Source organism: Phyllobates terribilis, unplaced genomic scaffold (assembly GCF_046119375.1).
Source record: "Phyllobates terribilis strain yellow unplaced genomic scaffold, ASM4611937v1 Scaffold_13__5_contigs__length_258822181, whole genome shotgun sequence".
NCBI classification, from domain to species: Eukaryota; Metazoa; Chordata; class Amphibia; order Anura; family Dendrobatidae; genus Phyllobates; species Phyllobates terribilis.
The window spans coordinates 121185126-121212939 of NW_027362773.1; the positions used below are offsets into that span (position 1 = coordinate 121185126).

The 27814-nt window shown below is 43.4% G+C and overlaps 1 protein-coding gene across 1 annotated transcript; it reads left to right on the forward strand.

Moving 5' to 3' along the window:
- Positions 1–1742: 1742 nt before the first annotated feature.
- On the forward strand, positions 1743–13814 carry LOC141173986 (uncharacterized). The gene is made up of 4 exons (XM_073658560.1): positions 1743–1877; positions 5888–5987; positions 11425–11675; positions 13096–13814. The coding sequence occupies exons 1-4, from the start codon at positions 1863–1865 to the stop codon at positions 13669–13671; spliced, it is 942 nt and encodes a 313-aa protein (XP_073514661.1). The 5' UTR covers positions 1743–1862; the 3' UTR covers positions 13672–13814.
- The last annotated feature ends 14000 nt before the right edge of the window (positions 13815–27814 follow it).

A 27814-nucleotide genomic window follows, 5' to 3' on the forward strand; every position in this document is an offset into this window, starting at 1 on the left:
ATTGCTTTCCCCAGACCCATCATTGCTCTCCCCAGCCCCATTATTGCTCTCCCCAGCCCCATCATTGTTCTCCCCAGCCCCATTATTGCTCTCCCCAGCCCCATCATTACCCTCCCCAGTCCCATCTGCCCCATTATTGCTCTCCCCAGCACTACCATTGCTCTCCCCAGCCTCATCAGCCCCATTATTGCTCTCCCCGGCCCCACCATCCCCAACATTGCTCTCCCCCACCTCCCCTCCCCAGTGTTTCAGTAAAAAAAGCAAAAAACACTTACCTCTCTGCCCGTTCCCCCGCAGGCCGCAGCATCCTTGTTGTCAGCAACTTCCTCCCTCACACAGGCCTGCGCTGCATGATGACATCATCAAGCAGCGCGTGCCTGTGTGAGGGAGGAAACGGCGGGCAGGAAGCAGAGGACGGATCTCTGCAGCTTCGCAGCCATTCTCTCCTGTCAGCAGCGGAGCTGCAAGGATCGCTCCCTGCCCTCCGCGAGCAGGGAGAAGCTGCACCGGTGGGCCCCCCGGCGCAGCTGCACCAGCGGCGGTATGTCCAAACTCTAATAATGAAATACTCCCATGAATTAGTGCACCAAACCTTGGTGACCAGCAGTTTAATTACTTAGTCCCTGGTGTCTAGTGGTGTAATGCTCCAGTCCATACTGTACGGAGATGCCACAGTCCAATAGATTAGGGCACCAGTTGTTGATGACCTGCAGTTTCAGTAAAGAGGCACTAAAAATGTAGACTTCAGTATTAATGACCGATGAAGCCACAGTCCCATAGATAAGTAACCCAGCCATATGCTATAGTCCATAACATCCGGCATTTCCATGGTACAGTTCCCAGTATTTAGTGGTTTCGTGGAAACTGCTGGTCTTCAGGGACCAGTTAATAATGCACTAAAATAATGGACTTCTCTGCTATTTAGCATTTCTGGAGCACAATATACTATCTAACACAATCATTTCTGGCACTATCTCCTGTTCTATAGACCAGTGGTTCCCAACTTCACTATTGCACCCCTGAAAAAGATTTTCATTCTTGCGAAACCCTGATGCATTTTTGCCTTAAATGAACTTAGCATAGGGGTGGATAAAGAACTCTATTGTTCGGTGCTAACATTTTGTTCAGATACTTTTCAAAGCAGTAAGCCTATCTTCGAGCAAAACAAAATGGGTTGTTCTTACCTATTGTAAAAGTGACATATTGTCTGGTTTTTATCATGATCTGAGAAACCCTTGATCAAGGTTCAAACCCTGATTTGAAAATACTATTTTGATATATGCATTATTACATTTTCTAAACATTGCCTCCAACATTACAACCCTATCCATATATATTAGAATTCCTGTTCAAGTACATAAATACTTTATGAATATTTATACTTATAAGTTGTATACAATGGAGCATATTACTAGAGAAGAGCAAATAGAATAGGATGTGCTTCAAGCTTCACAAAAAGTTTGTATTCACCATTTATTTTAATTATTTAGCAATTCAATTTACGTGAATCAAGCAAAATGGTGAAAGTTTTTTTCAAATTGATTAATTAATAATTTTTTGAAAAACCCTCCTATGTTAATTGAATTTTCTGGCTTGGAGTGAATATTGTGAATTCAAATTTATACAGACTCACTTATCCTTAGTTATTTCTTTTCTTGTAGAGTAGTTTGAACTCTACCCACATATCATCTGCCTTGGTTTTTGTACCATTACCCAATACCATGAAATATTCCAGGTTACACATTGATATATTTATGTTTTAATTGTACATGGAATTTGACCATTGATCGCATGACTAACGAATAGGAATATTATTTTCATAGACTTCTCAATACTGTGTATCTGGAAAAAGTGGAGGACAAATGTCTCAGGAACTGGTGAGTTATTTGACATTGTATAATTTTCCCCCAAAAAGATCAAGTGTATTTTTTACAATACAAGAATGCGTTTTAATAGAAATTAGTTTTACATTTTCCCAGAATTGCTTTTATTTAAAAAAATGACAATGCATCATTTTTCATGCAAAAAACATGGCTTACATTTAAATGTGTGCTATTTTCAATATAAAAAAATAGCTATAGTAGGTGCCAGAACCCCAAAATATTTGCATTTCATTTATATGGTTTTGAACCTATTGGAGATTGGAGCAGAATTTCTTATTCTTTTGGGTCAGTAGAGGTGATCGTCTTGGAGTTCAGGCATGGAGACCTTCAGCGTTTAGCATGCGCCTTAGTGTGCAAACCTTAAACCTCAGGTCCCGCTGCCACCAAATCTGCTGCAAGTCTTCTGCAGTCACCGGAGGGTTTTTGACCACCAGATTCCTGAAGAAGTAGGTGGCAGCCGGTGACTGCTTCCTCTTTTTGCCGCGTCCAGGTAGCGTAACTTTGAACTTGCGTCTATGTTTCCAACTATCTTTCTAGATACACTCTGTTCCCTTGTATCTTTTTGTGTCCTTTTCTTTCTTTGTGTGAGGCAATGTTCTCTTCTCTTAGCTTTTTGGACCACTCTTTTGACAACCAAGAATATTAGTCAACTAGAGTCCATTGCCAGTAAGGAATGAGCTAAAATTCCTCAGGAACTCTGCCTGAAGCTGGTATTTTGCTATGTGTAACATTTGCAGCAGGTTATAACAGCCAGAGGAGCTCTACTAAGTACTAAGGATGCTGGCCATCAAGGGGTTGGATAATTCTGACACTGTACTTTAGTGGCTTCTTACACTTTATTGTGGCATTGTTTGTTTAATTTGGCGAAACCACTTGTTACATTAGTTGCATTAAACTACTTATATTGCTCATATTTCATTGCAAAAAAACAAACAACAGAAAGTTTGTCCATTTTGCTAATAAATGTAATTGCATTGGGGGTTAAATAATCTTAATTTCAAATATATAAGCCTGAGCCTGATATGGTTTGCGGCATAAATGGACAGACTATTGTCTATTTTAATCTGGTATACAAGGAGAGATACCAACACAGTAGCATTAATATTGAATAATGGGAGACATTGCTGTGGTTAATGGGGAAAAGTAGCCTTGATGTGCCCAAATGCAGGAAGAAGCAGGCCCTGATATGACAGCTGGAGGACAAAAGGGAGGCATTGCTGTGACTACTAGTAAGGAAAGGGCAGCTATGATTACCAGGGAATAAGAAAAAGGTACTGCTACAACTATTTGGTGAAAAAGTGGGATGGTTTGCTGGCAACATATGGAGAACCTTATAATTTAAGATAGAAGAGATGTACTAAATACTGAAAAGAGGATACTGCTAAAATTATGATAGCAGCCTAGAAGTTAAGGTAGTCATTATTGATTATGTTTTATGCTCTTTGGGTCCTATTGTGATGACTTGAAGTGAGAGAAGGTAACTGGTGGGTAATGATGGAATGGAGGAGAGGAGAACACGCTTGATGGAAGAATAGACACAGTTGTGACAATTTGGGGTCCAACTACCCTGACTATAGACATAAGAGGGAGCACAGCTGCGTTTTGTTTCTGAATGAGGAAGATGCAAATGATATTATCAACTTAGTTTCACAAATTTCGTTGCTCTTCTAGGAAATGCTCGTAGAACTATTTTCACAGATTCTCTGCACCTTATTAAAAGTGCAGGTGTGTCTTTAAAAAATTAGAGGGATGAAAAATACCATTCTCTGCCTATAGCACTTGAGATGTAAGCCTCGTAATGGTCACAATTATTATTTCAAAATTGGTATCTAATATTTGAAAATGCATTAATAATTTTCTAATTAAAATCTCATTGGAAAAATTATTTTAAACAGTGGTTAGAAAAATATTTATTGAGAGTGGCTGTAGGCATCGGCAATCAATGATCCCCATATTTTGTTACTTACAGAATAACTAAACTTTAAATGTTTTTTTTTATTAGATTTGGCAGGCACTTTTATTGATTGCAGATTAGTTGGGCTACAGGTCCTACAACCCCTAATTATCACCCCTGAATAGTGCGCAAACCAGAGAAAGCACAGAGTGTGGGTACGGATTCAATAGAAGGCAACTAAGCCTATACTTTTTGGGGGTCTATTGAGCAATTGGTGGGAGATCTCAGGACCCATACACCCATTGATCTGCAGACAATAAGAGTGCCTGCCAAATATGAAAAAAAAAACACAATGAAAGTATAGTGCCTCTCTGAAATGTGGCACCTTAACGTGGTTAGCTGAGCAATGTTCTCCCCGTGTTTGCGTGGGTTTACTCCGGGTTCTCCAGTTTCCTCCCACACTCCAAAGACATACTGATAGGGAATCTAGATTGTGAACCTTAATGGGGTCAGTGCCGATAATGTCTGTAAAGCGCTGTGAAAATTATTGGCGTTATATAAGCAAGTTCAATAAAAAAAAAATAGGAAGACTGATTCTTTTGATGCACCCTACTCAAGAAGTGCTGAGCCTAAATGTATCAACACCTTTACCACTGAAGATAATTCTTATCCATCCGGTTGTAATAAGCGTAACTTTAACCAATAATGCACTTAAAAAAATGCCACATCAGATTCCGCATCAAGTACAATGTTGCCTACAGTTTTTTTGCTGCTCTGAACATTACATAGAATAAATGTATTGACTTTTACCTTCACGGAGGCGTTTGGAGAATTATTTTGTGGCAAACAAGCATTGGGTCTACAGCTTTCACTCTCTGAAATCTTTATTACTTGTTAGTCCGGTTCTGTGATCTTGTGCGCTCTATTTCTTCATGGCTGAGATTTGTCCGTCCGTCACATTACTTCTACCTCTTCACTGGAGCAGCCCTAATAGGGTTGAAGTTTTATTTATTTTTTTTTAAATGGTGACATTATCTCAACATAGTGCTGTCACAAATGAATCTTCAATACGACTCATCCTACAGCTATTTTGTGTAAGGAGACTGTATAGTTTTCTGATAGACTCCATGCACATTTCAGCATTAGGTGTGGCGTAAGTGCCTAAATCCATTAGTTAGATGAGGTGTCACATACTTTTGACTATGTGTAGTATGTGTTGTAGTCTTGGGCCAGCGCCACCATCCTGCAAACCCAGGTAAGTGTCAGGACCTGGTGGGCCTGTTGGGCCCTATGCACACTGTAGGTATGAATCGAGCTCAGGAATTGAGCCAACTCCCCCAACTCCATGCAGTGTAGGTACTCGCTGTGTCGTACAGATGGCACTTGAGTCTAAATACTACAATTGGAGCGACACCCATAGCCCCCTAACAACACAATTGTAGGATGCTGATAACATTGTTTTGGCAACCAGGGGTCTACTGAAGGCCCCTGTTTATGCTGTGTTTGTACAACTATGAAGCCTTCGTGTGGCTGGGCTTCATAGGAGATCAGTAAGTTTATAATACACTGCAATATTACAGTATTGCCATGTATCATACAAGCCATCACAGGTTCAATGCCACTAATGAAAAAAAAAAGAAAATTGCTGCATGTGTAACTGTCCAAATTAATAAAATAATGTATGGTGATTGCTAAAATAATAATAATAATAATAATAATAATAGTAATAATAAAAAACAAAACACACAAACATGAAATGGCAGAATTGCTATTTTTTTGATCACTTCAGAAAATCACATGGACCACAAAATGGCAGTGACAATAAGCCCTCATACAATGTGAGGGTGAAGAAGAAAAATTGAAAGTGAAGAGGAGCCCACTGGGAATCTGTCGCCCAAGGGTCTGTATAAACCTGGAGCTGCTCATGGTTGCAGTTACAGTCCACAATCCTTTTTATTCTACACGTTAGATTCCCTCTGAGTGAGAATCTAAAAATTATTGAGACTTTCACACATAATGACTTTTTAGGTTTAATTGAAATAGTTATATTGTATTGAATGACATGAAACAAGTAGAATATAGACTAAACTCTGCGCTTTCCCTCTAACAGAGCAATTCTCTCAATGCTGGAGACATTATTGAGATTCTCCAACCTGGTCATCATCACTGGGCGATATACGTAGGAGATGGGAATATTGTGCATATAACAGGTAATATCTGAATTGTGGGACAACTGAGAGTAATACCTCAACCACCGAACCCAATCTGAAAGGACTTAATGGAGCCAGATTTGTAGAAAGAGGACAATAGAGACTTCCACCCAAAAATGTAGAGTTAATGGCATTGATCAAAATCATTATGTCATAGACACTATTACTCCTATTTAGATGTAAGGTCGGTGAAGAATGGGTTATGCTCATATTATAACAGTAGGCATCATCACCAGGTCTTGTGACCTGAGCAAATTGCTTCATATACAGTACATGTCTGTTAGGTAGTTAGCTATTCATATTTCACGATGGTTGAAGTCATCCTACGACTGTGTGCACACATGGTTTTCAAGGGGTTTTGGAGAAAAAACTCTCTAAATCCTCCTACAATTCAAAAATTTTTTAAGTTGAATTTTTGCTCATTTTCTACTTCAAAAACTCAGTAATAACACTCAATGTACAGAAAGTCTAAGGCAGCGTTCCCACGATGCGGATTTAATGCATTTCCGCAGCGCCATTTCCGCTGAGAAAACGCATTAAAAACACATGTTAAGTTGTCTGCCATGTTTCCCAATGATAATCCGCATGCTGCGGAAATTTCCGCTGCGGATTATCATTGCGGAAAATCCGCAGCACAACCATTTCTTGTGTGTAATCGCGGCAAAGTCGCCGCCATTGACTTGCATTAAACCTCATAACATCCACATGCATAGATGTATGCATGCGGATGTTATGCGGTTCAATGCGTGTATGGTACCCGGGTCTGGAGAAGAGGAGACTCTCCTCCAGAGCCGGTGTAACAGGCCAGATTAACCCCCCGCCCAGAATATACCCAGGGTTAAAGTGGCTAGGCCAGATTATACCCGGGGTATATTCTGGCCTAGGCCAAACTTGAGTATATCACTCAATGGTTCTCATAAGCGTGAAAAATCTGATCTACAGCAGCAAGGGTATATTCTGGCCCGGAGGAGTATAATCTGGCCTAGGCCAATTTATACCCCGGGGTATAGTTTGGCCTAGGGTATAATGTACCCATGGTCTATACTCCTCTAGGGCAGAATATTAGTGTGCTTTTGCTTCTGTAGTGCTACAGTATATATAGATGCACATACACAAACCATATACCATTTCATGCGGCTTTTGTCAGATTTTGATGCGGTCTGCAGCAGATTTCCCTCTTCCACGTGGCACGGAGAAATCTGCTGTGATTCTGCACAAAAAATCCACATCATTGGGATGCGAATTTTGCTGGAGATTGGCTGCTGATTTTTTCCCTGTGGAAAATCAGCAGCAAATGTAGTGCATGGGAACGGGTGGACTAGACTTACAGCATATGTTGGAGGCATTACATTGAACTGACAGTAGATGGTGCAGTTCCATCAGTGTATAGTTAATGTTATGTGTTGTAACTTGTTATGTATGTTTCTCCTTAATCTCTATGATCAATTTCTCCAGTGTGAGTTTCTATTCTATCCTGATAAGGTATGTAAAGTGAACTTGGAACACCTCCAACTAAAAAGTAAGTTTTCCAATTTTGACAGCAATGGAAGACCAACTGTATGATCAGCTTTTGAGATTCTACACTCCAACAGAACAAAAGTACCCCCAGTGGATCTACGATCTACCTCCAGAGAAACGTTCAAATGCCAAGTCCCAGTTTAGACAAACATCTAACATTGCCCCGCTGCCTGGGACCTCTGTGTGCTGCCTGGGGCCCCTGTGCACTGACAGGGGTCCCGTTATTAAGTATATAACTCAATGGTTCTCAAAAGCGTGAAAAATCAGATCTACAGCAGCTGGGTATATTCTGACCCGGAGGGGTATAATCTGGCCTAGGCCAATTTATACCCCGGGGTATATTCTGGCCCAGAGGGGTATAATCTGGCCTAGGCCAATTTATACCCCGGGGTATATTCTGGGCGGGGGGGTTAATCTGGCCTGTTACACCGGGTACCATTAGTAAAAAAAGAAGGGTATGTTCACACGGTGCTCTTTTTGCATTGGGATTTTTGTTTTTCCCATATGAAAAATGCAGAGTTTTGGTGTACATCACACACGTTTCTGGTGTGTTTTTCATGCCTTCAATTGAATGTATTAAAAGAATTGACAACCTGTGATTTAAAAAAAACAAACAAAACATACTTTGTCCCAAAACATGCAATGAAGAAAACATAACATGTCAATAAGATTTTAGAAATCTTATTTATTTTGCTGCTATTGTAAAATGCTGCATTTTTTCCCCACATGAAAAAAATGTATGGAAAAAGTCTTTGTGTGAACAAGGGCTATAGTTTTTATAACTATCCAGAAAAAGTGCAGTGGCTAAGATCAGGTGAAACATTGATGTAGACCCCACCAAATAAGAGGCAGAATGAAACAAAAGTGTCCAACATAACGGGTTGCAACTAATTTTTTATTCAGCTGGTGCTTTTTTGTTTCAGTTTTTCCCCCCAGCACAAATCTATACAACTTTTAAACAATATTGATAGATCTCCCCCCACTGTTAGAAAAAATTAAAGAACGTTTCTTGTGGGACAACTCCATCTGAATCAAACAAAAAAAAATTATGAAATTTACTTTAAGGATACAGTCAGATGGCGGCGATCGCATTGCAGTGCATCGACTGGCCGGCGGCTCCCCTGACCCAGGAGATAAATACATGCTGTCAGGCTTGGGTCAGGAGAGCCGCTGGCCAGTCCGAGCATTGTGATGCGTTCATCGCCCATGTTATACGGCCGTCTGACTGCGTCCTAAGGGGTGGATGAATGTTTATGCTGCAGAAAACATAATTTCACCCAATGAACAACTGTTTTACATGTTCATCTGGTAATTGGCCGCCTGTTTACACGGCAAAATAATCATGAAACGAGTCTTTTCAACAACGTTCGTTCATGATTATCTTGCAGTATAAATGCCCTTTAACACTTTTTCTGGAGCTTACGAGAAGATCATTGAAATTATGCTTCATTATGTAAACAGGTAATTTTGTGGCAGGGCTGAAAATCAGTGGAAATGTTTTTTTGTGATTAATATTCATGGCAAGGAATGACTTTGCTCTAAATCTAGTTTGCTATCAGGTGTAATCAGATGAATTGCAAAAAAATGCAAATATCCAATATAAAAATTGATGCACCAAACTTTGTTCAAACCAAACTTTGTCAGTTTGGTTTATACTAGCAGCTATTAATCCCAGTGAGCTCTACTGACTTTCAGTTTCGGGCGGACATTCCATTACCATATAGGTCAGCAAATGTTTAACCACATGATTTCCCCTCGGTGTATTCTCAAGGTGCTCATAAACAGTCAATGTGAAATTTCTTTCACTTTCAGAAGTAACAATTTCACATTTATGTAAAAGGCTGTTTGGTGTCAGTTTAGAAATCAAATAGTATACAGCGGGTGAAATAAGTATTGAACAAGTCACCAATTTTCTAAGTAAATATATTTCTAAAAGGTGCTATTGACATGAAATTCTCAGAAGATGTCGGTAACAACCCATCCAATCCACACAGGCAAGGAAATCAAACCATTAGATGACCATAAATTAAGTTATGTGTAATAATGAGAAATGATAAAGGGAAAAAGTATTGTACACGGGCACTGAAATGTAATTAATACTTTGTACAAAAGCCTTTGTTGGTGATGAAGCTTCAAGACGCCTCTTGTATGGAGAAACTAGTCACATGCATTGCTCAGGTGTGATTTTGGCCCATTCTTCCACACAAACACTCTTCAAATCCTGAAGGCGTAGTGGGCTTCTTCTATGAACTCTGAGCTTTAGTTTCTTCCATAAATTTTTTATTGGATTCAGGTCCGGTGATTGGCTCGGCCATTCTAGCAGCTTTTTTTCTTCTGTGAAACCAATTAAGAGTTTCCTTGGCTATGTGTTTGGGATCATTGTCTTACTGAAATGTTCACCGTCGTTTCATCTTCATCATCCTGGTAGGTGACAGCAGATATTTATCAAGAATGTCTAGGTACATTTGTCCATTCATCCTTCCTTCAATTATATGAAGTTTTCCAATGCCATATGCAGAAAAACAGCCCCACGCCATGATGTTACCACCTCCAAACTTCACTATTGGTATGGTGTTTTTGGGGGTGATATGCAGTGCTTTTTGGCCTCCCAACATGGTGCATATTATGGCATCCAAAGAGCTCAAGTTTGGTCTCATCTGACTGGAATATATTCTCGCAGTATTTCACAGGCTTGTCTAAATGTTGAACAAAATTTAAACGTGCTTAAACATGCTTTTTGTTCAGCAATGGAGTCTTGCATGGTGAGCGTGCATACAGGCCATGGAGGTTGTATGGTGAGCGTGCATACAGGCCATGGAGGTTGTATGGTGAGCGTGCATACAGGCCATGGAGGTTGTGTGGTGAGCGTGCATACAGGCCATGGAGGTTGAGTGCATTACTTATTGTTTTCTTTGAAACAATTGTAGCTGCTGATTCCTGGTCTTTATGTAGTTCTCCAAACGTGGTCCTTGGCTCTTGGACAACTCTTCTCATAATTCTTTTTACTCCTCAGTCTGAAATCTTGCAGGGAGCACCTGGCCGTGGCCAATTTATGGTGAAATTATATTCTTTCCACTTCCAGATTATGGCCCCAGCAGTGCTCACTGGAACCTTCAGAAGTTTAGAAATTCTTCTGTAACCAATGCCATCACTATGTTTTGCAACAATAAGGTTGCGAAAGTCTTGAGACAGCTCACTGATTCTAACCATCATGAGATGTTTCTTGTGTGGCACCTTGGTAATTAGACTCCTTTTTATAGGTCATCAGATGAACCAGCTGATTTTATTTTTCACTAAGTGGCAGGATTGCATTCTAACTACTGATACATTTCAGCTGGTGTCATGACTTTCCATGTCTTTTTTCACCTCTCTTTCTTCACGTGCTCAATACTTTTTCCGTGTGTCTTTTTATATTATTGCACGTAACTTAATTTATGGACATCTATGGTTTGATTTCTTTGCCTGTGTGGATTGGATGAGTTGTTACCGACATCTTCTGAGAATTTCATGTCAACAGCACCTTTAAAAATATACAGTATTTATTTAGAAAATTGGTGACGTGTTCAATACTTATTTCACCCGCTGTATAAATATATTTTTTGTTTGTACCTTGCCTTCCATCCACAAAACAATAAAAAAAAAAATATGTAAAAAAAAAACAAAAAACCTCAGATATAGAATTATTGGAGTAAATCTTTGTAGGAGCGAGGTATGGATGGGTCTTCTGTAGCTGGTTATTAGTGTCACCTTATGTTAATGTGTGATTGACCTATTACAATTGATACATACCGGTCACATTGCAAGTTATTTCTGTTGGAGACGTGTAACTTTTGTTCCAGTGACTTATTTCTGCTAAATATTATGATAATAAATATATGATGATAAATCACCTTTATTATAACATGACCTGAATCCTCAGGTACGATTGTCGGTGTTGGCGATGATTCTGTTCATGGAAACTCGGTTGTGGTTGCAAAAAGTACCCTGGAGGCAGAAGCAAAATGTAGTGGATTTAAAGTGAACAATCTTTATAATGGAGATGTGATGCCCATACCCAAAGATGAAGTGGTCAGTTCAGCACTACAAATTGTGGGTGAAAGTAAACCGTATGGCACCTGCTGCCGAAATTTTGTCCTTGAACTTAAATATGGGAGTGCAAACCTGGACATCGTAAGTATGTAGGAAGTATTGTCAAATTAGACATTCAGAAAATATTCCACCAGCAGTTCTTTGGACTAAGAAGGGGTTGAATTATTTGAAATGTCAGACTAGTTCTAGCTCAGCATCTGTGAGCAGCAATTTTCAAGTCTTGCTACAAATTCTCAATTGGACTTAGGTCTGAACTTTGACTGGGCCATTCACACACATGAATATGCTTTGATTTAAACCATTCCATTGTAGCTCTGGCAGTGTATTTAGGGTCGTTGTCCTGCTGGAAAGTGAACCTAGCCCCCAGTCTCAATTATTTTTCAGCCTCTAACAGGTTTTCCTCCAGGATTGCCCTGTACGACCTGACCAAAGCACCTTCTTCCACATGCCATATAAGGGACACGGCTAGAATGTAGAAGAAGGTGCTCTGGTCAGATGACACCAAAGTAGAACTTTTTGGGCTAAATGCAAAATCTATAACACTGCCATCCCGTCTGAAAACACCATCCCCGCCATCAAACATTTCCAGGCAGTTAGAAGCTTTTCAGCACTGCTGTTCATACCAAATTTATTTCCCCCAATTTTTGGGAAAATTCAGCGAAGCGGGCAAATTTCAAACAATTCTCTCATCCCTTCTAGACATTCAATTTAAAGTTCACCTATGTTTCATTTTGTTGACCCTTCATCTTTTTTCATCTTAAGCAAGAATAGAAGTAAAAAAAATATAAAAAAAAACCCTGAAAATTAAAACAATTTCAAATCTAAAGAGATATGCAAATTGCCTCTCTAGAGAGGAAGAGGACTAGAACGGTAGGTCCACCTATTGGAAGTAGCATTCCTAAAAGTCAATATCGAGCCTTAAACGAGCCTTGTCATATGACCTAGGATAAAAGCCAAACCAGAATCTCTCACCTAGATAAATCAGATGTCATACTTTGCACTGAGGTAAAGCAATACCCTGAAACACTGTGTCTGCAAATTGAGATTCTGGTTTGGCTTTTATCCTAAGTCATATGGCAAGGCTCGTTAAAGGGTCGATATTGACTATTAGGATCACTGCTTCCAATAGGTGACACTAGAGTTCTAGTCCTCTTCTTCTCTGAAGAGGCAATTTGCATATTTAATTTTGCAGAGGAGCATGCATGGCTTATAAGTCTCCTCACTCTGACATGCCAGGCCTGGCTTGTCACTCTCCATAAGGACAAACGTTAGCCCTTAGATTCCAAACATAAACAGACTAATTTTATTGGTCAGGTCTTTACTTATCTCAAAAAAGAATTTGGCTATTTTTTTCCTTGACACCAATGCAAGTGTATTTGGTACCCATAGACTGGAAGTTGGTAGCACTGATCAGTATTTCATGACATAATCTATTATTGACTGTAGCTTATTAATTATTCAACCAAATATGTTAATGATCTTTTTTTTTTCTCATTTACAGATAATAAGGAACCTGATGCCAATTGCAGGAGAACTCACAGTTGCTGCAGCTAAAGGGATCAAAATATTAGGTTCAACTGTTAGCTCAAATTCTGATATTGTGGGTTCAATTACAGCCAAAGGAGTTAATCTTGCAGGCCAGGGACTGACAGTAATGTCGGATGCTGTAGGCACAGTTGCCGGAAAGGGTGTAGCAGCTCTTGGGAACATGCTTTCTATTGGTGCACAAACACTTGCTCCGGTAATTGCCGCTAAAGTGGATGCAATATCTGCTGGGTCAGGCAGCATGGTGTTGGCTGCTGCTGAATCTTTAGCTCCATTAGGAGAGTCTTTAGCGGCACAAGCTGGAGATGCAGAAGAAGCCACAGCTCGTAATATTACACAGTTAGGATCCTCTGTTTCATCCAGTTCAACTGCTGTAGGGTCAGCAGTGGCTACAGGGTGGTCTTGGTTAGGGTCAGCATCAGCTGCAGGAGCCGCCAGTCTTATAGGATATTTCACGTCACCTGCTGAGTCGTCAAATCAAGCGGATAAGAAATCAAGTAATCCTGAAGATTGTAATGAACCGAAACAATGAGATTTGATGTTCCATTTTTCGTTCTGTAGACTCAACCAATGGGTGACCAGAGCTGGACTTGTGCTAACAGCAAGTGAACAAATACAAACAGCACAATTCTGCAAATTTCATGCTATGCCTTTGATGTCTTAATAAAGTATAGCAGCTTAAAGTTTCTTAAATCAAAATATTTTGTAATCTATTACAGCAGGAAAAGCATCTCCTAAACCCAATCTGCTTCCTTCTTATTGAAATACTAGATGGTGGGCCGATTCTAACACATCAGGTATTCTAGAGTATGTATGCGGCCGACTGGGCGCGACTAATCAGCGAAGCAGTGTTTAAATGGGTTGTGCACTATTTTAAATTAAGCCCTCAATGTATCCCCCCGGGGACCCTAATGAATTTTGTAATTACGTCATGTTGTCAATACTGCTTGTGACAACATCGCTGACAGCCAGCCAGCACGTAATTCCCCCGGCTGCAGCCGGCTCTTGCTTCCGCTTACATCACGACTATTTGCGGCCGTGACCAATCAGCAGAGCGGTGTTTAAATTTGGCGCCAAATTCGCTGATTGGTCGCAGCCGGCGGCCGTGACCAATCAGCGAACCGTGTTGGTGAGGACAGGGGAGAGGCGCTGCCTTTGCAGGTACTTCCGCTGCGAGCAGCTGGGAGATGACCGGCTAGCGCCGGTCATCTCCCGGCTGCATCGCCGCTGACCTCCGTGTGGCAGATGAGCCGCTAACGGCCGCCATCTTGTTCTGAAATCCCGCGTCGCTGATTGGCCACGGCGGGACCAATCAGCAACGCGGGATTTCCTGGACGGACAGACAGACTGGATAAGCCGATTATATAGTAGATTAAACAGTATAATGATTGAGTCTGGTTTGTATTGAAGTGGGGTCCTTGGGACTTCCAAAGTTTTGAACACTGGAAATTGGTTTAACCATATTTTACCATAATATAACATGGTATTAAATATAATGCAATGTTTTGAAAAAACTTAATTTAACTTTTCCAACTATATGACAACATGCAGCTCCTTATTTGATGATCCAATTTTTTGGGCCCATTAAAAGAATAGACTGTGAAGGCCCATCCTCCATCTATACATTAGCTTTAGTTTATCAATGACTTATTATTAATTTTTAAAACACCATGAATTCCATGATATTGTACATAAGAAGAGAGTTTACATACACACACATGCATACACAAACATATGCACACACACTGTATATATACAAACAAAGTAAGCAAACAGTGTAGACAGGGTTACAAATTTAAATGGAGTCTGTCAGCACAGAATGACTGTTTCAACTAAGCACAGGCACTCAGTGCACCCTTGGAGTTGCCAAACAATTCAGTGCCCATTCACATCTACTGGTTTCCCTTCTATCTTCACCCCCCTTTATCTGGATTGACAGCACTGACTTTATAAAGCAAGACAAAGATTGAGATAGCTGGATAACAAGTAGATGGGAAGGTGCACTTATAGAAGCCCTCCTCCCATCAAAATTTTTATCCTCTTAATATATTGCAGTCATCATATTATACAGCACTGTGTACTTACAATTGCTCATTTTGCCTTTCTACCCAGCTAATTTTTCTCTTTTCCATTGGATCTATGACATCACGTGATTAAAAACTGACTAGCTGAATCCATCTAAGCTCTATGTAGAAACAGGGGGTCCATTTCCCTGCATGAGCCATGAGTCACTGCAAAAGTCCCTGACAGGGGGAGAGGGAGCAGTTGTGTCAGTTGTTGAAGAGGGGAATGATAAATGCAGGGACAAGAGACTTCCTGTTTCTATATAGAGCAGAGAAATGAGAAGAATTAGCTGGGTAGAAAGGCAAAATGAGCAATTATAAGTGCAGAGCGCTATATAATATGATGACTGCGATATATTAACCCCTTAATGACCACCAATACGCATTAAAACCGTGGTCGTTAAGGGGCCTTATTCCGGATCTTCGTTTTAAAACTGTGGTCACTAATTAGTGAATAGCGCCCCCCGCTCGGACACAATTCCCACTGGTGACAGCTGTACATTACAGCTAACATTTTGCAGCATTGGCCCAGGACGGTTTTGGAGCCTATAGGGGCTGATTAACCCCTTATCTAAGTTGTTAAAAGGGGGTTAAAAGACCCCCAATGGCAGGATCGACCCCCTGCTATCATAATCACTGGTGCCGATCATTGCCATGGTAACCTAAGGTCATCTGATGACCACAGTGTCACGCAAGGTGAGGGAAGGAATAAGTGTACAACGACAATAAGGGGGAAATGGAGCCCAAAAACTAAGGAAAGGGGGAGTGGAGACCCCTAGGCAGATCTAATATCACCCTGCCTACCCTACTGTCTCTATATAGGTTCTGCACCTATTGCAGAGGAGCAACCTAACCCTGAATGTCCCTAGTGCTTTGAGCTAGATAGTGAGGGGACGGGTTAAGCACTAATCAGGCCCCACTACAAACAATGAGGAAAACAAACAAAGGTGAGACACCTAGTTTGAGCAGACACCAGAGAGATTACTCCAACTGTCCTCCAAGGGAACCAAAGATGAGACTAGCCGACTGCTAGTACTCCAAACCTGGACAGAGGTAAATAGAAATATCACCGGCGACTCTGTGGAGAAACTGAGAGTTTTTAACTAGCAAGCAAGGGTGTGTCAATCAGCAACAGAAGGTGGAGATCGCTGCTGGGTCCTAAAGGGAAAAGGCTATAACTATACTACAGAGATGAGAGGATCAAGAAGGCGTCTGCAATGCCAAGCGCAGTGACCTTCTACATCCAGATCTAGAGCGACTGTCTGTCACACCCAACACACCCGTAACATCCAGGATACTGTGGCCTGTGAGATCCAGCTATAAGCCGGATCTCACAGGCACAGTCAGTGTGTCACTAACAGGTCTCAGGCACTGCAGTACATGAGTAGTGCAGTGCATAAGACCAGTAATCAAAGTAAAAATTATACATGCCCCACAGTGGGACTTAGTGAAAAAAAGTTAAATAAAATGTGTAAAAAGTAAAAGCCACAAAAATAAAAGTACACAAAAATCCTGAAAAACCGTTTCACTACCAAAAAACGCAGCCTTTGTGATAAAGCAAAGATAAAAAAAAGTACACATCATTGGTATCGCCTCATCCGGAACGACCCACTCTATAAAATTGGCAATCGTACCAACCCGACAAACAAATTTGTCTTATCACTTTTACAGCACGGTGAACGGCGCAAAAAAAAAAGATAAAAACTATAACTGAATTGCTGATTTTTGTTCATTCTATGTCTAAAAAATCTGAATAACAAGTGATCAAAAAACGTTATGTTCCCAAAAGCGTACCAAAAATATCCAACTAGTGCAAAAAATAAGCCCTCATACAGCTCTGTTCGCCAAAAACTAAAAAAGTTACAGCTCTCAGAATATGGCAGCGAAAAAAAATACTTTTTATAAAAAAAAAGCATTTTTAGTGTGTGATAGCAGAAAAACAAACAAAAAATATTATATAAATCTGGTAACGCTGGAATCGCATGAACTTGAAGAATAAAGTCGTCTAATCACTTATACCGTACGGTGAGCTGTGCAAAAATAAAAATAAGAACTGTTCTTGAACTGCTGTCTATTTGTTCATACTGCTTCCCAAAAATCGGAACAAGGCTCAGCTCACATTTATACTGCGCTCTCCACTGAGAGCTTACATCGGGGTTTCTGTGTAAATCCCATAAACCGCAATTCAGACAAAAACCCAGATGGAACCACTCACTTTGGACTTCATCTAGTCTCTGTTCCAGCGGTTCTCATTATTTTAGGTGTCTTTTTAGCGAGGTCACCGAAGAATGTGATCCCAGCCTTCTAATGGAAGCGATCAAAAAATGTTATGTACGACAAAATGTTATCAATAAAAACCCTAACTTATCCCACACAAAACTAGCCCCCAATCAGGTCTGTCATCTGTCACTGGAAATATAGGGGGTTCCCAAGTTACTGGTATAACAAAGACTCTGGAAAAGTGACATTGCTCCCACCCCCTCAAATAAAATCCAGTGAAATCTTTGCTCCCAAATCCAAATACCCCCTCCTTCTGAGCCCCCCCCCCCACTATGCCTAAACCGCAATAATCGGCCACATGTTTGGCATTATTGTAGTGAGGAGAGTCCATTTAGCAATTAACGGGATGCGTGTTGCCAGAAACACAAGCTTGGCACAATGTATGGGAGTGCTACAATATTTAGGGGCACTACAATGTATGGGCACTATACTGTCATATTTTCCAATTCACCAGAATAAAGCACAGTGTGGATGTTACAAAATAGTCACTGCAGTCATAGATTAATTAATTGAGAGGTGCAATTTCTACAATGGGGTCGCTTATGTTTTTTTTTTTGCTGTTCGGGCAACTTCAAGGCTCTGCAAATGTCGCCTCCAAACAATTCCAGCAAAATATGTGCTCCAAAAGCCAAATAGCGCTCCTTTCTTCTCAGCCATGACATGTGGCCAAACAGTAGTTTCTGACAACATATGGAGCATCACCGCGTTCAGGAGAGACTGCGCAATAAATTGTGGGGTTCAATTTCACCTATTAACCCTTGTGTAACTGACAAATTTGCAGCAAATACAAAAATTACATTTGTACCACAAATACAGTATGTTATTTTTCCACGTCCCAATGTTATAAAATTCTGTGAGGAACCTCTGTGTTCAAAATACTCACTATACCCCCAAATGGAATCCTTAAGCAGTGAAATTTCCAATATGGGGTAACATGTGGGAGGTTTCTGCTGATCTGGCACCTCAGGGGCTCGGCTAATGGAGCCCACAATCTATTCAAATGGAATCAACGTTCTAAAAGGCAAGTAGCGCTCCTTCCTATCCGATTCCTGTCGTGAGCTCAAACAGTAGTGTACAACCACATATGGGGTACTGCCACGTTCAGTAAAAATTGCATAACAAACTATGGGGTCCATTTTCTCCCACTATCCCTCGTGGAAATTATAAATTTGGTGCTAAAACAGTATTTCAGTGGAAAAATTTTAATTTTTTGTTTTCACATCTAAATGTTATAAAGTTTCATGAATTACCTGTAGGTTAAAATTGCTCAGTCCACCCCTAAATGAATTCCATGAGAGTTCTATTTTCCAAAATAGGGTCAATTGTGTTTTTTTGTGCTGTTTCGGCATGTTAAGGGCTTTGTAAATGTGAGGTGACATCCACAATCTATTCCAGACAAATTTACACTCCAATAATCCAAAAGTGTTCTTTTATTTCTGAGCCCTGCCATGTGCTCAAACAGCAGTTATCGGCCACATATTGTTTGGAAGAAATTGCGTAACAAATTATGGAGTCTGTTTTTTTCCTATAAATTACATATTTGGGGCTAAAACAACATTTTAGCAGAAAAAAAAATATTTTTGCTTTCACATCAACATCTTAAAAAGTTATGTGAAGCACCTATGGGTTCAACACGCTCAACACACCCCTAGATGAATTCTTTGATGGGTCTAGTTTCCAAAATGGGGTCACTTGTGGAGGTTATCTGCTGTTTTGGTATCTCAGGGGCTCTGCAAATGCTCTTTCAGATAATTTTACATTCCCAATGTCACTTCTTCCCTTCCCAGCCCGGCCGTGTGTCCAAACAGAACTTTTTTACTACATGTGGGGTATCGCAATGCTCAAAAGAAAGTAGGTAAACTGTGTTGTCCGTTTTTTCATGTTACCTCTTAAAAAACTGAAAAATTTGGGGCTAAAGCAACATTGTACTGTCGTGTGTTCAAAGAGAAATTTTAGAAACACGGTGCCTGCATGTAATGAAAACCCTTTGGCTCCTAGCGAGATCCCAGTGAGAAGACAGAGGGAAACCCTTTTTAGTAAATGACCAAGATCAAAAATAATCAGCTGGCACCAAATACTAATGTCACCTCCCATGCAATTGCATTCTCTTTGTGATAAGAATATGTCAATTTGCAGGAAGGAGTAAATATTGAAATTATACCTCTTGTTTGCAGCTCTGCATTCTGGCTCATATAAGGGGCTCCAGAGCAGGATTTTCCTGTTTTATTGCTCTCAAGCAATTTTTGTTGAAAGGATTTCCTAAGCAAGACATCAATAATCCAAATGTGGCTCAAATGCCAAGTTATTCTCATTATCTACAAAGGGTCAGAAGTTTCCCAAAGGTCCATTAATCACTTGTTATCTGTTGGGTAAAGTTCATCAAAAGCATGCAATGGAGTTGGCAAAAGGTTGTAAGATATGGGTTTGTTTACGATCATGCCTGGAATTCTTGTAAGAACAATAAAACTTTAAGACGATTTGTTAGAAATGAAATTACATATTGCTGTCAATTTACAGGAAAACAGAGAATAGTTGTTTATTGCCACAGCCAACTGTTATGTTCTGATTTAGAGACCCCCCTTGGACTCTGCGTGTGTCTACCTTGTCACCACCTTATGTCACTTTTTCATCCCCATGTCTTCCTGTCCATTATAGATTCAAAACATTAAAGGCGTCCAAAACATTTAGGTATTTTTGTCTTTACAAGTACAGAGAATAATCCCCTGCTGTAATACCACCCCCCATTATTAGTACTGAAATAATGTATTGAGTGAGACCAGAAACAGTCTCGTGGGTTTGCATATTTCATACCTGTAGTCACATGATCGCCCGCCCCTGGCGCTGGCACCTGAGAATTCTCACAGCACGCAGTGCACGCAATGTGAGGATTCACAAGTCTGCAGTCACATAGAGTGAACTGTAGACTTGTAGTTTTAGACTGGACAATGCCTTGAAGTGAGACAGCCTATGCCCTGCACTTTCCTAAGTAAAATGGAGTCATTTTTCTCCTTAAAGTCTAGAATCCTTATGTGAAATAAAAATGATAATTGTTCCTTCCAGCATCTATGTTACGGGTCCGGGGGGTGGAACCTCTGTGCTACGGTGCAAGGAGGGACCCAGAGGGGCGTAACTAAGTATCAACCCGGACCGACCCTGGTCGTACGGTGGCTAACGACTCCGTGACCAGGGAGAGACCGAGCCGAGGGACCAGGTGCTACTCTGGGGACGACCTTGTAAGGGAGCAGGTGTCTCCCACGGTACAGATGGCGGGGACTGACCGGAATAGCAGGTAGGCACAGCAGGCAGGCTGGCTAGCAGAAGCCTCCAGGTAGGCTATCAGGTAGACACGGCAAGTGACGGCAGGAGTCTCTAGGTAGGCAGGCAGGTGGTCACGGCAAGTGACGGCAGGAGTCTCTAGATAGGCAGGCGGTCAAGGCAAGTGACGGCAGGAGTCTCTAGGTAGGCTGGCAGGTGGTCACGGCAAGTGACGGTTGGAGCCTCCAGGTAGGCTCGGCAGGTGGTCACGGCAAGTGACGGCGGGTGCATCCAGGTAAGCGGGCTGGCGGGCACGGCAGGTAACAGGCAGGTGCTTCCAGGTGAGCGGGCTGGCAGGCACGGCAGGTAACTGGCAGGTAACAGGCAGGTGCTTCCAGGTAAGCGGGCTGGCAGGCACGGCAAGTAACAGGCAGGACTAGTCAGGCTAGCAGTGGGACCTGAGGGCTGAAGCATAGATAAGTATACTGTGCGACAACTGTTGCTCGGGCACCTCCATTTTGGAGGAGGTGCCTTATATATGGGAGGTCCTCCGGCAATTGGCCGGGGACTCCTTAGGACTGCGCGCACAGCCCCTTTAAGAGAGCACGCGCCCTAAGCACAGTGCCCGGGAAGCTGCGTGTGCCGGCAGCAGCAGGAAGAGGAGCGCTGGAGGACACTGAGCGGGGAGCGCGGGGAGTGAGGAGGTGAGAGGGACGGCGTCTCTGCCTGGCAGGGGGCAGAGACGCCGATGCTACAATCTACATTCTAAATTTTGACAACTCACAGACAAATCATGGAATCAAAACTTGATGCAACCAGATTATCTTCATACACAGTGAAGCAATCTACCTTCTTACTGCATACAGTGTTTTTTTCTTTGCTACCCAGCTACTAGCCCTATCACCACCCATGAGAAACCACATGTCGTAGTACGTGCCATTCCTCCTGGGGATGCAGCCTCCCATGGGTCTTGACGGCACCTGCTTATGGAGCTCTTAGAAGCTTAAGTGCTATTTCTCACCTTTTTAAAGGAGCCTCCTCACCCAGCTCTTAATGAACTAATTAATTAGTTAATTACTTAGACAGCCCCCAACCTCCATGGACATAGTCATAGCCAGTATTGCACCCGCACTTCCTCGAACTCCAAGAAATACGCTCTATTTTAAGTTTTAACCCCAACTCAAGTTAAAAAAAAATATCTCCATCACATTCCTTTGTTGCCACTTTAGTGCAAATATAAATGAAATGTGGAAAGATTAAATCCATTGTTAACCTGGCACAAGAAATGTTTAATTCCATATTGTTCCATTTTGTTATTTTTGTTCTATCACTAGCAGTGAATCAATATTTGGCACAATAAATACATTTGTATGGCCCTTTTGGAACATCACCAGTCAACGGCAAACTAAGACTGAATGCGTGCCACCAGTGCCCCCTTTGTGATCTTATTCGGGATTATTAAATGGTAACCCAACACAAAGACTGTCTAACTGCACAAAAGGATGGATCTCACGGGATAGAGGATCAGGTCATTGCGCCAAGACTTCTTCACTTTTTTTAATTACCGTCTCATTTCTAGTCTCTACATTCTGCCCTAGCAAATTTGTGGTGCAGTGAGGGGTGGATTAAGGATGGCCAGGGCCCCGGGCAGTTGAGACTGTGTGCCCCCCCCCCCCCCCTCATGACGGGTCGGGGGTCAACATATACCTGAAACATTATTATTGAAAAAAAATAGCTGCCGAGTGAAACTAACCTAAAAAACAGCCATTAATCTAAAATTTACCTTCAGTTAAAAAAAATACTTTAACCAAGTATCCTTTTGCCAAGGATCCTTTCATTGTGTAAAAAATGTGGGAGATGGGAGTGGACTGAAACTACATGGGGCAAATGCCCCTGCACACTATGTACCCCTCCACCTTGGAAATTTTGCTTGTATATTTATACAAATAATGAAATACATAATGCAAGCAAAATTTCTAAGATGATGGGGGGAAGTAGTACATAGTGTGCAGGCGCATTTGTCTTTATGTAGTTTCAGTCCACTCCTCTACTATCCCCAACATTATGTACAAATTTTAAAAATGACAATGATCCTCTGCCCTTTCATACAAAGTGCTACTGGCTGCCCACCCCGTTCCACTGCCACAGTCCACAGACACTGTCTGAGATAGACGATGATATAAGCTAATGTTTGTCTGTGGCAAGTGGCAGGAACACTAGAAGGCAGCCAGCAAGCACTCTGTATAAAACTGCAGGGGACCATCCATTATTCACTTATATACAAAAAACATACTTTTAAGACAGAATACACACTTTGAGACTGAAGCAGCAGGGCTCAGCAGGAGACCAGGCAGGCTGCAGACAAACTGTGGGTCACTGTGTGTGGGTGGCGGCTCCTCTTCAGCAGATGCTGCAGGGCAGAATGACACTGGCTCATGTCAGCCATTTCATGAACTTTTAAATAGACCCGCACCCCTGTGTATGCTGGGCCCTGCCCGATGTCATGTGGCAGGGCGGTCCCAGCATCATTCAAACTGCCCTCCCCGGTGGATCTGCAGCTGGCCTGATGGGAGCGGCTGCGTAATGCAGCGTGTCTGTGAGTGGCTGCTTTGAACTTTGGTACCGCCCTCCTTGACGTCATGTGGCAGGGCGGTCCCAAAGTTCAAAACAGCCACTCACAGACACGCTGGCTGCATCGCACAGCCCTGTATGTGCAGTAGCGCCAGCGGGAAATTTAAATGATGTTGGGACCGCCCTGCCACATGACGTCAGGCAGGGCGGTCCCAACAGCAGCCAGCCACTCACAGACACGCTGGCTGCATTAGGCAGCTCTGTAATTGCAGTCGCACTGGCGGGAAATTTAAATGATGTTGGGACCGCCCTGCCACATGACGTCAGGCAGGGCGGTCCCAACAGCAGCCAGCCACTCACAGACACGCTGGCCGCCTGCATCACGCAGCCGCTCCCATCTGGCCGCCGCGGCTGTATATTCACTATCACGGGAGGACAATTTAAATGATATTGGGACCGCCCTGCCACATGACGTCAGGCAGGGCGGTCCCAACAGCATTTAAACTGCACGCCCGTGCTAGTGAATAGAGAGCTGCGGCGGCCAGATGGGAGCGTCATGTGGCACTGGCAGGGCGGGGCGACACAGCATGATTCAAACCGCCTACAGCTGCGGGCCTGCAGCGGTGACCATGATCATCAAACCTTCGGCCAGCGCGGCTGTGCCTGTGACCGAAAAAAATGCGCATTATAATGGGAGCAATTCATGGGCCCCCTGGGACCTCGGGCCCCGGGCGGTAGCCCGGATTGCCCTCATTATAATCTGCCTATGGGTGCAGTCACTGGAAAGGTAAGTGCTGTGACCACTGTCAAGAAAAATATTTAGACTTGAGAGTCCTCAGTGGTTGATACCTTTTAATGGCTAGCTGAAAAGATGGTAACAAATTGCAAGATTTCGAGACTACTCAGGTCTCTTCATCTGGCATAGTATACACAAAATCTGAAGAGGTACATATTTATACACAACAAAACACAAAAATAATGAAATAGATGAGACAAGTGAGGTGAAGCAGAGAGGGATAAACATTGTGGCTGTAAATATTGGAACAGTTCATAGATAAGGAGTGTGAAAGTTTTATTGTCCTGTGATTGAGGTCTGGTCCATGATTGAAGGTATTAGGAACAAATTCCTTAGTTGATATAGAAATACATAAATCCATGCGACAAATTCATTCCTGCACTGTGTCAAAGGTTGTCATTAGTTTGCATTCCCAGACTCTCCTGTCTCTCTGAGATTTGAAGTTATCTTTTAATACTAGTGTTACGGATCCGGGTGGTGGAACCTCTGTGCTGCGGTGCAAGTAGGGATCAGAGGGGCGTAACTAGGTATCAACTTGGACTGGCCAAGGTTGCACGGCGGCTCAATCGACTCCGTGAACCAGGGAAGGACTGAGCAGAGGGACCAGGTGCTACTCTGGGCCTGTCATTGTATGAGAGCAAGTGACTCCCACTGGGTAGCTGGCAGGAGCCTCCGGGTAGGCTGGCTGGTAGGCATGGCAGGTAACTGGTACGTTCTCCGGGTAGGCAGGCAAGCCTGGCCCATAGACAGACAGGCGGGTTAGGATCGTAGGCAGACCGTCGGGCTGGAGAGTACACTTGGCTGGCGGAGACAGGTAATCAGGCTGGCGGACAGGACTGGTAGTCAGGCTGGCGGACAGGACTGGTAGTCAGGCTGACGGACAGGACTGGTAGTCAGGCTGGGGTACTGGACTGGTAGTCAGGCTGGCGGACTGGATTGGTAGTCAAGCTGGCGGACTGGACTGGTAGTCAAGCTGGCGGACTGGACTGGTAGTCGGACTGGCGTATTGGACTGGTAGTCAGGCTGGCGGACTGGACTGGTAGTCAAGCTGGCGGACTGGACTGGAAGTCAGGCTGGCGGACTGGACTGGTAGTCAAGCTGGCAGCGGGACCTGAGGGCTGAAGCAGAGTTTAGGATACAAAGCTACAACCTTGCACGGGCACCTCCATTTTGGAGGAGGTACCTTTTATATGAGAGGTCCTCTGGCCATTGGCCGGGGACTCCTTAGGATGGCGCGTGCGGCCCCTTTAAGAGGGAGGGAGCGAGCGCGCGCCCTAAGTACAGTGCCCGGGAAGCTGCGCGCGACGGCAGCAGCAGGAGAGCCGGAAGACGCCGGGCAGGGAGAGCGGCGGTAAGGGGGACGGCGTCTCTGCCTGTCAGGGGGCAGAGATGCCGATACTACAGTACCCCCCCCCTTTACGCCCCCTCTTTTTTAGGCCAGAAAGAAATTTTTTAAGGAGAAGCGGGGCATGGATGTTCTCCCTGGGTTCCCAAGTTCTCTCCTCTGGGCGAAACCCCTTCCAATCCACCAGAAAAAGGGTTTTTCCTCTTACCCTCTTGGTGGCCAGAATGTTCTCTACCTCATAGACATCCTCAGTGGAGACCGGAGCTGGGGAGGTACCAGGATTGTCGGAAAAAGAATTAAGCACAACTGGTTTATGGAGAGATACGTGGAAGGAGTTGGGAATCCGTAAGGTGGCCCGGAGTTTTAACTTGTAGGCTACTGGGTTGATTTGCTTGAGGACTTCAAACGGACCGATGAACCGTGGATCCAACTTATAGGAGGGTATTTTGAGATGAACGTGTTTGAAGGAGAGCCAAACCTTGTCTCCCGGGCGGAATTGAGGTGGGTCCAGACGTCTCTTATCAGCATGTTTCTTCATCCGCTCAGAGGATTGAAGAAGTGTGGATCTAGTGTCCTCCCAAATGGTGGAAAATTCACTGACCAGAGACTCTGCGGCAGGGTTGTCCACTGAAGTGGAGAAAGGAAAAGGAATCGGGGGTGTTGACCGTAGACCACAAAGCACGGGGATTTGGAAGAAGCTTCACTCTCATGGTTGTTATAGGAGAACTCGGCCCATGGTAGGAGCTCTACTCAATCGGTGTGGTGAGCGTTTACGAAGTGCCGGAGGTAGCTGGTAAGGATCTGGTTGATACGTTCCACTTGGCCATTGGACTGCGGATGGTAAGCAGAGGAGAAATCCAGGGTGACATCCAGCAGTTTACACGTAGCTCTCCAGAAACGCGAAGTAAACTGGACCCCGCGATCAGACACAATGTGGAGGGGTAGGCAGTGGAGACGAAAGATGTGATGGATGAAGTCCTTAGCCAGCACAGATGTAGACGGGAGACCAGGCAGTGTGATGAAGTGGGCCATTTTAGAAAAGCGGTCAGCGACCACCCAAATGACAGTACAACCGGCAGAAACAGGGAGATCAGTAATAAAGTCCATAGCAATGTGTTGCCACGGGGCAGCAGGTACGGGAAGAGGCAGGAGACGGCGGGCTGGAAGATGTCTGGGAATCTTGTTGCGGGCACAGGACGAACAGGCTGTGACGAAGTCTACCACATCCTTGCGCAGGATAGGCCACCAGTAATGCCGGGTAATGAGCAGGAAGGTCTTCTTCTGGCCAGCATGGCTGGCTAGTTTAGATGAATGACCCCAGTGAAGAACCTTCTCACGATCTGGTACCGCTACAAACGTCTTACCGGGTGGAAGACGAGTCAGATCCAAGGGGGCCACATTCATCACTTTGGAGGGGTCGATGATGTGCATAGGCTCCTCCTCTTGATCAGAGGACAGGAAGGATAGGGACAAGGCATCGGCTTTAACGTTCTTGTCCGCAGGGCGGTAATGTAGGGTGAAGTTGAAGCGGGCGAAGAACAAAGACCACCTGGCCTGACGCGGATTGAGTCTTTGGGCATTCTGTAGATATGCCAGGTTTTTGTGGTCAGTGTAGATTACCACCGGGTGTAGAGCCCCCTCAAGCAGGTAAAGCCACTCCTCCAGTGCCAATTTGATGGCTAGCAGTTCTCGGTCTCCTATGGAGTAGTTGCGCTCGGAAGAGGAGAAGAGTTGAAGAAGAAGCCGCAGGTTACCATTCTCCCGGACGGAGATTTCTGGGTGAGCACAGCTCCGGCTCCGGAAGAGGAAGCATCAACCTCCAGAAAGAACTGTTTGTTGCAATCCGGACGGTGCAGCACTGGGACAGAAGAGAAGGCTTGTTTTAAGGAGAGGAAGGCCTCCTCCGCTTCGGACGGCCATTCCTTAGGATTTGCTCCCTTACGGGTGAGTGCAGAGATGGGAGCAGTCCGGGAAGAGAAATGTGGGATGAAGAGACGGTAATAGTTAGCGAAGCCCAGGAATCGCTGAATAGCCTTCAACCCTTCCGGATGGGGCCACTTTAAGATGGCAGAGACCTTCTCGGGGTCCATCCGTAGACCTGTCTTAGAGATAATATAGCCCAGGAACGGAAGAGAGGTCTGCTCGAAGAGGCGTTTCTCAAATTTTGCGTATAGATGATTCTGCCTGAGCCTAAGCAGGACCTGACGAACATCCCTCCGGTGTGTGGGAAGATACGGAGAGAAGACCAAGATGTCGTCCAGGTACACCACCACGCAAGAATACAAGAGGTCACGGAAGATGTTGTTAACTAATTCTTGGAAGACGGCTGGAGCATTACAGAGGCCGAAGGGCATCACACGATATT

Coding starts and splice junctions, on each gene's coding strand:
- LOC141173986 (XM_073658560.1), top strand. Junction 5,988..11,424: donor GAATATTGTGCATATAACAG/GTAATATCTGAA, acceptor CTGAATCCTCAG/GTACGATTGTCGGTGTTGGC. Junction 11,676..13,095: donor GGAGTGCAAACCTGGACATC/GTAAGTATGTAG, acceptor TCTCATTTACAG/ATAATAAGGAACCTGATGCC.